This window comes from Echinops telfairi, unplaced genomic scaffold (genome assembly GCF_000313985.2).
Source record: "Echinops telfairi isolate 266 unplaced genomic scaffold, ASM31398v2 ScPeMD7_7465;HRSCAF=8503, whole genome shotgun sequence".
NCBI classification, from domain to species: Eukaryota; Metazoa; Chordata; class Mammalia; order Afrosoricida; family Tenrecidae; genus Echinops; species Echinops telfairi.
Genome location: NW_022111365.1, coordinates 9,244,570 through 9,254,594, shown reverse-complemented (window position 1 = coordinate 9,254,594; position 10,025 = coordinate 9,244,570). Strand labels below are relative to the sequence as shown.

At 37.9% G+C, this 10,025-nt stretch overlaps 1 protein-coding gene across 1 annotated transcript in view; it reads right to left on the bottom strand.

The window, feature by feature from the left end:
- Positions 1-278: 278 nt before the first annotated feature.
- ERCC6 (ERCC excision repair 6, chromatin remodeling factor) overlaps positions 279-10,025 on the bottom strand; it is a 111,281-nt gene continuing 101,534 nt past the window's right edge. The window contains exons 17-21 of the mRNA XM_045283654.1: positions 8,722-8,867; positions 7,970-8,635; positions 3,643-3,847; positions 2,823-2,901; positions 279-1,871 (exon numbers count right to left, since the gene is read on the bottom strand). Coding sequence (XP_045139589.1) covers positions 1,458-1,871; positions 2,823-2,901; positions 3,643-3,847; positions 7,970-8,635; positions 8,722-8,867 — 1,510 coding nt within the window. The 3' untranslated portion in view covers positions 279-1,457. The remainder of the gene's footprint in view (positions 1,872-2,822; positions 2,902-3,642; positions 3,848-7,969; positions 8,636-8,721; positions 8,868-10,025) is intronic.

Sequence of the window (10,025 nt, the reverse complement as noted above, 5' to 3'; positions counted from 1 at the left end):
GTGAATCAAATTAAAACAAACAAAAAATTAAGTTAAATTATAAAACCAGTCAGGCCCCCTAAAACAGTAAATTCTGATGAGACTATTGACTTCTGTCTAAAAGGAGTGATCCTTGTCACACTAAAAGCAAACCCTAAATATTCCAACTACAACACAGACAATCACAGGCATCCTCCTCCCACTTCGGACGCTATCTTTCTTGTCTCAGAGAACAAACAGAAGATCTGGACCTATATGCCCACTTTAAGAATAAGCAAGAAATAAGCAATGACACTGAATGAAAGTAAACATAATACAGATGATATCAAGCTAAAGAAAACATAAGTACAGAAATTTGTGTCACTGATACAGAAATTTAAGCAATACAATGAATTCAAGAAAATAATAAAAACAAGGGGGGGAGAGAAGATAACATAACAATAAGGAAACAAGAAAACACTACCAACACAGAACTATAAACACATAAGCAACAACCAGAGAAGGGCCACACAGCTGAAAACCAAACCACTAACACAAAAGAGAGTCTACAATGAAGTCAAAAGATGGAAGACCACAGATAAAAGAAAACAAGGATGCGTTCATATAATCGTTATCCTTAGCCAAAAGTAAGCTCAACAAATAAAAAGAAATAAATTTAAGGACATCTATCAACATTTAAAAATGAGGAGGGCTGTTGATCACTTCATGATACTTCTGGGGTGTAGGCCCTGGAGTGATGTATATGCATGTATATGAGTTGTTTTATTTGTACTTGTAGTTTTTATTAAAACAATTAAAATATATATATATTATCCTTTTCTTATAATCAACGGTCACTCTTAGAGGAGGAAAGACACCCTTAAAGTAAAGGCATTGTAAACTGGGTTCTTTCTACCAAATGCTTATCTTACTATTCATGATTGAGCTATTCTATTCAGTACGGATAGAGATATCTGCCAATTTAACACTAACTCAGAAGGAAGGCAATTACCGTGACCATTTGAAAGGTAATAAATCTGATCCTTTTCTTAGTGGCAAATCATAAACTTAAATATTTACAACTTATACATCAAAATAATGGTCAATATTAAAGACATGTTTTTAGTACCAATATATTTTAAAAGTCTTGAGATTTGTTTCACACACTTCCAAATGAGCAATGATGTGCTCCCTTACAGTCTTTTATTTAGGTAAAACACAAACGTGTTCCAAGGAGTAAGTGGTAGGCCCAATTGTTGACGTAAGTCATAGTGGAAAAAGAATCACTTCAAGTATTTTCTGCTTAATCAGGTTATCATAGCTTTGAAATTTGGAGATTCTTTTTCCTTGAAGCTTTAGTTATGAGGTAGTTGTAATTCAAAGTAAACACCAGGTGCAGCCAACTTCTGTGGACACAAATATGATTTTTAATCACAAGATTAATAATCAGAAATTTCTAATATAAAAAGTCAATTTAAATTCTTAAAAAGGCATGTTGCTCAGCAGTACTCTGACTTAAGCTTCCAAATCCCTTTCCCATCTAAAGTTCTATGAAAAGTGCAAAGATTTCTCAACAGTTCTCGAAACACACAAGATTGTGACACTGACAACTTGGACTCAAACTCCTGGAGGATTTCCTGTGTGCTGGCCTGGCCATCAACTCGGGCCTGAAATGCAATGAAGTTTCTCATTTCTACCAAGAGGTCATCATGTTCCGTGAGGGAAAGGAGAGGGGAAGAGATCTCAGGAAGAGACACATTTTCACTTTCCAGGCGCTCTGGCAAAATCAGGTGGTTTCTAGCTCTCATTTTAGTCAACAGTGATGACGAGGTGGGAGCCACGGATGGAGAGGCAGCATCCTCTGATTTTCCACTAAAATGTTCACGAGCGTGATCGTTTTTCACAGCGCCATCCTGGAAAAAGATAGTGGCATTTATCTGTTTGCATCCCCAAAGGCTTTGAAATACCATAAATATATACATGTGGCAGTCAACAGCATGAAACACCTGTGTAAATATATACATGTGGCAGTCAACAGCATGAAACACCTGTGTCTCTGCTTCTGTCTTCCCAACACTATTTTTACCTGGGCATTCTGCATGAAGGAACAATAGTGTGACTGTACTTATTTTACTTCACTTTTAAGTCTTTTCACTTTTTCTGAGCCTATGTTTTCCCTTAAAACACCAACACGGATGGATCTGACTTTGCAAACATCTCAACACTTTCTGTTGAAAGAATACAGGATGCCAAAGAGGTTTTCTATTCTTCAATGGCTCATGTTGATCTAAAATTAGATTTTTGTAGTTTATAATTTTTACCACTAACATAATCTTATGCAGAAAGGACCAAGGAGAGTCTTTACTGATGGGGTTTGGCCTAGTGAGTAAGGTGAGGAGTACTGGCCCTCGCTCGAGCAGCACTGAAGTGTGCAGGGTGTTGTAAACAGGGTGGAGACAGGCACTCTGCCATGAAATCATGGATGACCACATTCAAGGCAATGAATGCTCTTGCCTTCATTTTAGAGAGCATGGGGTTTCAGATGCTTCCTCTTAAACGCTGGCAATGGCATGCCGCATCAGCAGTCACACACAGCTCACCTATCCCTGTGTTAGCTTTCTGAGAGCAAAGCAGAGATATTGCTACATTATCTTGGATTAAATATTTTGTATTTTAGGAAGTTAACTGGCCCATTTATAGCCAAATGAAGGTGTTTCATAAATTAGTGCAAACAACAGAGATGTAATCAGGGTATCATTATACCAGGGGTAGCCATGTTCCTTTTACATCTGGAACAAGGTAAATTTCAAAGCAATTCACCTACTAGGCAAGTCTTACTCCCCCAAACACGACTACCCTGTTACCTGGTATTTCTCTTTTGGAGATGTTAAAGAAGGATTCTTAACAGAAACATTAGAATTCCTCTTCAGGCCAAATCTTCTCCTAAGTCAGGAAAACAATTACAGTAAATATAATATGCATGTTGACTTTTGTAACTTAAGAAAGCAAAATAACCATTCAGCAATTAAAATGGTCCTGGAAAATTTTTTATCCACAAAGCTATTCTTTACTAGCTATGGCCTTTCTCTTGGTTTTATTCTTGGAAATTATCAGCTGCCTCATGGGGAGAACCAGCAACCTTCTCATTCAATATACACTAGAAACCGGTCTTCTTCCATTACGTCCATTCTGACTCAGAGCGACAATACATCGTTTCTGAGGCTGTATCTTAGGGCTCGTCCTTTGCCCCCGAGAAGAGGCTGGTGGCTTTGAAACATTAACCTTACAATTAGCAACCCAATGCTGGTACCACCAAGTCTCAGACTCTAGTTGGAAAATTATTCTAAAAGAGCATACTGAAAATGACAGTAATGTAAATTCACTAATGGCCTTATTCAAGTTTAGTGATTATTCTGTATCTCTATTTTTAAGGACACCATCTTCTCCTTTCCCTGAACACTAACTGGCTTTGAGAAGTAGGATAGAGATGAAGAGTCAGTAAAACTGCAATTCCATTCTCCGGTCACCTAAATTAAGCTGATTAAAGCTCAGTTTACAACCCTACCTTCAGGGTTTCTCTATGGCTTCAGAGATTCAAAGGTAAGCTGCCTCACCTGTCCTAACTCTAGCTCAAGCATAATTACCTCACCTTGTCACAAGCCCAGAAGGGCAGCAACCTCTTACTTTACTACTGCTGGCACGCCAGAAATCCCCTGTTGGCCTGTCCAGGTTGGCACACCAGACACAGCTCCCAGACAGTGCTGACGTGAGTGTCTCAGTGCTCTCAAAGCATCCTGGGCCACTCTGGTGGCCTCGGCCTCCACCAGCACATAATCCGCACTGGCTCCATCCACGATGGCATCATGCTTCATGACACTGTGCACACCAACTAACAATGAAAGAACAAGCACAAGTGACATTTCGGTTTGTATAAGTACAATCATGCTTTATATATAATATTCTACTGAGCTGTAACAGTACAAATAATGAATACTTTACCTCCTGTTATTGCGTGACCCAGGTACTTAACAAATGATGTTCCTATTAACCTCACCACCACCTCACAAAGTAAAGACTAGTACTATTCCTGTTTTACAGATAAGAACACAGTGAATCAGTCAGGATAGATTGGTCCAAAGGTGGCAAAATAAGAGTTCTAATTCACTGCTAGCTCAAAGCCCGTGTACCCTTAAGTATTATCTTCCCATGTAACAGAATTTCTCAAATACCAGAATTGAATCATAATGCTTTAATCATAGCTTTAACATTTAACCTCTGTCTACCCAGAAATTTAAAAGCAGAAGATTCTATTAACAAATTTCCTGTGTTAAAGAAGAAATGCAAAGTAGAAGTATATAGCTTCTAAAAAGTGATTATGAAAACATGCTATATGGAAATTTATGGGATGTATTTAATACAGTGGTTAGAAGAAAATCCATAGTCTTAAATGCTTACACTGGGGCTTCAAAAATATTGTGGAAAAAATTACCTTCTAATTTCATTTTCCATGAACTTAGTGAACGTGTGTGTGCATCCTGGGGGGAACGTCTAGAAGGAACACATGTACAAAGAGATGAACTGAACTATCGGAAATGAAACCTAATTGCCACTGTTGGGAAGTACTGGAGTTCAAACCCGGGTGAAAGGGCAGAAGAATGAGGAGACTTTCTGCTCACATAAAGGTCCCCAGGCTCAGAAACCCTATGTGAGGTCACTATGATTTGCAATCAACTTGATGGCAGTGATGGGTTTTAAGTAATTATTTTAAGTAGATAACACACCACAATTCAGTGGGAGAAGAATCTACACAAGTAACTTCTGAATGGAGCAATCTGACAAAAAGAAATGTGAACAAATATCGAATCCCCCCGTTATTGGTGTTAGTTGCCAATGAGTCAATCCCATCTCATAGCATGTGTACAGAGCAAAATGACTCCGTATGTTTTTCGGGGCTGTGACCTTCCTGAAGTAGATTTTCTATGGCACCTTTGGGTGGATTCAAATGACTAACCTTGCAGTTAGTACTTATACACCTAGTTTCTATGTCATCCAAGGGCTCCTTTTGCAGTAGTTAAGAGCTAACAATTATAAAACTGCTACTTGTACATCCTAGATGTCAATATATTGAGAATAATGGCCAACAGGTTTCTTACTTTTGGAGAAGAGAGTTCCGTAAAGTCAAAAAGTATTGCTACTGGGGGTGGGGTCCTAGGAGCTCTGGTGGTACAGTGGTTTCAAGCTGAGCTGCCACCAGCCACTTCATAGGAGAAAGATGGCTTTCTATTCCCAGAAAGCATTACAGTCTCAGAAACTCACGGCAGTTTACTCTGTCCTATAGGCTTCCTATAGGACAGTATGGACTTAATAATGGCAGTGACTCTGACTTTGGACTAGGGTCCAAGTCCATACATCAACAGGTTTATTCCAAACAAAATGTGTCCAAATGTGTCTCTATGATTGGTGGAGAGATGCAGGCAAATTCTCTTAAGCTTTTCCCTAACAACAGTTGGTTCTACAGGATATTGCTGGGCCAGTTAAATGCAAGGTAGAGACGTCAGTTCATAAGGTTATGACAACCCTGTTTTGTTGTTTTGTATTTAACTTTTTACTGTGAATTGAGTGGTGATTATACAGCAGATCAGCTTTCCACTCAATAATTAATACAATGTACATAATTTACCTGACTAGTTCCCTGAGTTTCCTGTCTCCATTCCTTTTTCTTTCCTAACCTTACCGAACTCTTGTCCTCGGGTAAATGCTGCCCTGGTGATCTCAAATGGTTGTATCTCATTGGTGTTACTGTTCCCCTTATAGACCTGTTTATCATTTGGCTGACGATCAGTCATGGGAGTGAATTAATTTTCAAACCTGAAGGGTGATTACAGGTCAAGTCTTTGGGGTTCCACTATCACTCTACTGAGCCTGGGCTTTCTTTGATTTTGAATTTTGTTGTACATTTTCCTTTCCCTCTATCTAGCAATCCCTTTCACAGCACTTCATAATTATAGCCAGGCACCATCTAGTTCTTTGGGCCTCAGGTCACGGAGATTGATATTCATGTGGTCCATTGTTGAGATTCCAAAGGGATAATCTTGAGAGATCTTTTTTTTGAAGGACAAAAGATAAATTATGGTGGCTGATTATGAAGAAGTTTTTAAGAAAATAGAAAATTGCATTGGTGAGAAAAATGCCAGGAACGTTGTGGCAAGGTCTTTTTCCCATCACAACTACATTCCGGCTTATTTTAATGAGGATGGCAAGGGTTATTCTCCAAGAATTCATCAGAGTAAACAGTCCAACTTCATGCTCAAAGTTTACCCAGGATACACCGCAGCCCTGATACAGCTTCTTCAGACTTCTTTTTGTGCCCGAAACTCAAACACTGAGAAGGAACAGGATTTGAGGCCCTCAAGGAGGCCAGAATTCCTGTTTTGATGGCCTAAATGGAAGAGTACACAATTCTTTGGGGAAGAGTTAAACTGTTGAAAACACTGCCTTCAGAAATATATAGAACTAAATGGAAGATAAGTTGAGACAAGAGCTCCTTATTTTGATTTTTTATTTAATAAAGGTTTTCATGATTTTATATTAATACTTCTTTTATTTACCCCCATAACTATGTGAAGGAGCTTATGGTGTTGGACTAAAGCAAAAGATAACAACGAGCTCATTCATGACTTTTGCTCCCCCTACTCCATGAGTGTTATTGAGGTATAATGCAACTATTTAAAGCTTCTTAATAAGGTTTGAAAGATCTATGAAACGATTACTATAATAAAAAAATCAACACCTCCATTCCATTACCCCAAAAGTCTCCTTGTGTCGTTTGAAATCCTATCCTTCCACTCCATGCTGATCCTATCTCTAGGCAACCATTGTTCTGCTTTGTCACTATATATTAGTTTGTATTTTTTTAGAATTTTATATAGTAGAACCATAGTTTAGTTAGCATAATTATTGAGGTACCTATCCATGTTGTAGTGTGTATCAATAATTCCAATAGTTCCTTTCTTTTTTACGCTGAGCAGTATTCACTGCCGGAATATACAATGATTAGCTTAACTATTCACCTATTGATGGGACAATGGGCCGATTCCAGCTGTTGGCTATTCCTAATAAAGTTACTATGAAACTCATACACAAGGCTTTGTATGGACGTTTATTTCCATTTCTCTTGGGTAATTACCTACCTCTCTCACAGCCATCGAATGTAAGTGCTGATGCCAACTCAGTTGTGACTATTATAAGAGACCTCTGGATGAGCTGCTACTACAGTTTTGTTTTGTTTTTAGCCATCAATGAATAACTAAATTTATATATTTTAATCCCTTTCAATAGTTAAACAAATCTCTTGGAAGAACAGCCAGAATGCTGCCTTAAGAGTTAAGGGCAAGTGAGACTTCAACTCATTTACTGTGGACATGCTGTCAGGAGATACCAGTACGCGCAGTGAAAAAAGGAACACCTTCACAAGACGGCTCAACGCAGTGGACGCATTACCGGGCTCACATATGAGAACAACGTGATGGAAGCACAAGGCCGGGCAGTGTTTCATTCTGCTGGACATGTGGTCACTGTAGGTTGAAACCGACTCAATGGCACCCGCCCCCCTCCAACAACAACAAATCAGTTTAGAAAGTCTAAGTTCATAATAAATATTGAATTGCCCAGGATTATTTCATAGTCATTTCTGCTAACAACAAAAAACCCCCAAAAAGTGTGCTTGAGAAATTGGCTATTAATGTTCAGACAGTACAAATCAATTTAAAACGTGTAGTACATAAGCAGTGATAAGTACTGTTGTCTGAAGTGTATAATGTATAATTCTGTAAATCTTTAGATAAGAGAGTAGACACTATTTTCAAAATGTCAATACATTTGAAATAAGAATTTTAAAAGAAAAATATTTCTAGTTTGGAGTCCTTTCAGTGCTTTCATTAACAGCTACTATTTCTAGAAGTATTCATTTCCATTCTTAGCTCACTTGTGAAAAATTTATCAAGAGGATTACCTGCTTTTTTGAAAAGCTTTTCCAATACATAATCATCATTGTTCCGTTCCTGTGCCTCGCTCTCTTGCTTCTGGTACTGCCTTTTCTTCACCAAATGTGGAATTCGAGTCCCTTCAAATTTGGCATCTTTGCGATGCTTAGAAGACTTTGGCGTTTCCTTTTGTCTCTGATATTTCTCCAGTGTCTTCTCTTCTACCATATCATGATGTTTTGTTTTTGACTTGCACTTATAAAAATTATTCCCCATTTGTTTATTCTCCTCAACAGGCGCTGTCTGAAGCTGGCTGCTTTCTTCACCAGGTGTCCTGCATATTTCACTGATTCTTGGATAATCAGAAAATTCCTTGTTTCCAATAATCACCGATGGCTCTTCTAGTTTAGAAACGGCATTTATCTTCAAACATTCCTCTGCTAGAAGTGTGCCACTGCTTTCTAGAAGATTACTTGTTTGAGAGTCACCTGGCGAAGGTTCGCCACTATCAGAAGTCAGTGCGTGTCTTTCAGCTCCTGCAAACTTAGGTTTCTCTTCAGGTGATACAGCATTATTTGCAGCTATATTAGCACCTGGTAATTTTTTGCATTTTGGAACATCATGGTCTACCCCAGAGGCTGCTTGAATCTTTCTTTTAAAACGGTGTTTGGGTGCCTGGACATCTGAGCCAGTTCCTTTAAAGGAGAAAAACACAACTAATGTTATCTTAGAAAATTGTACGGCTTAGTACTTTAAAGTAAGTGATTTTATGTAAAGTTACCTGCAAAAATAGCACTTGTCTCAGTGCTCTGGGATGGATCAGGGCTAGTCAGAGTAAACAGCTCATAGAGATCATTGGATTTAAAAAATCTCCTTTGCTTGGGATCTTTTAGCACTCTATTTGTTAAAAATTGTTTGAAGATTTGTCTAAAGAGATAACATAAAAAAGGTGGCATGAATAATATTCAGCTCAACCTTAAAACTGAGTTATAAAACAACATTAAGAGAGCAAGTTCATTGAAGCTGCATAAATATATAAATAATCCCTCAAACTTCAGCCTTTGAAAATCACAATTCAGGAATTACACAGTACTTCAGGTGGATTGGTCTTCAGAATTTAAATTGTAAAACACCTTTTTATATCCAGTAAGTATTTTTTCAGCCTCCAAGAATGATCACATTTCAAGAAATATATTTTTTAAAAGAAATACATTTTTCTACACCTTCACATGACTCTGAGCTGGAAGAGTGAATCTCCGTAACTCCTGGATATTGGGATTTTTGACTAGCCCTAATTGGGAACGTCCTATGATGTGCTTTTTGCTATTTCCGATTGATTCATTTCTCTAAGTTTCCATCTGCTGATATACTTTCTATACTAAAACTCTACACTACTATCCCTCTTTAATGGATCTCTCTCCAAGTAGCCCAATCCCCTCCCAGTCACTTATTCTTCAGACATGGATATCATGAGACCCAACTGAGGAGACGAAGTAGGGCTCAAAATTTAAAATTTTGGTGGGGAGGGAGATAAGCAGTATCTTGATTACACTGCTCAGCTTCTCATTGTATAAAATTCCCTAGTCATTACACAAAAATATGGAGCAATGCAAAAGGTGTTCCTCTTGCTCATCCTTCTCTAAGGGGCATCGAGACTACCTGGGCTTTCATACCAATTACACTTTTGAGTGGTGTGCATAGCTGTCTTAAAGAGGAAGCACACCACACCTGATAGGAACATTTTTCTCAGAAAATAATTAAGGGATCCTCCAAGATTAATAAGGCAGAAAAATAGTCAATACTGAAAATATATACTTTTAAAAAACACTTCAAAATAAAGCCACCTAAGCGTATTTGAATAAGGGGGAAAATTATTTTAGAAACTGAAAACAAACAAACAAAAAACCAATGAAACAAAACACCCTCTATCCCTTAAGTTAGAGTAATCATTGTTCTTTGATGAAATGATTTTTTTTACACTTCAAAAATATTCCTCACAAAAATTAATTAATACACACACACACACACACACACACACACACACACACACATATATTCCTCACTCATGATGGCCTAATTTCTCTA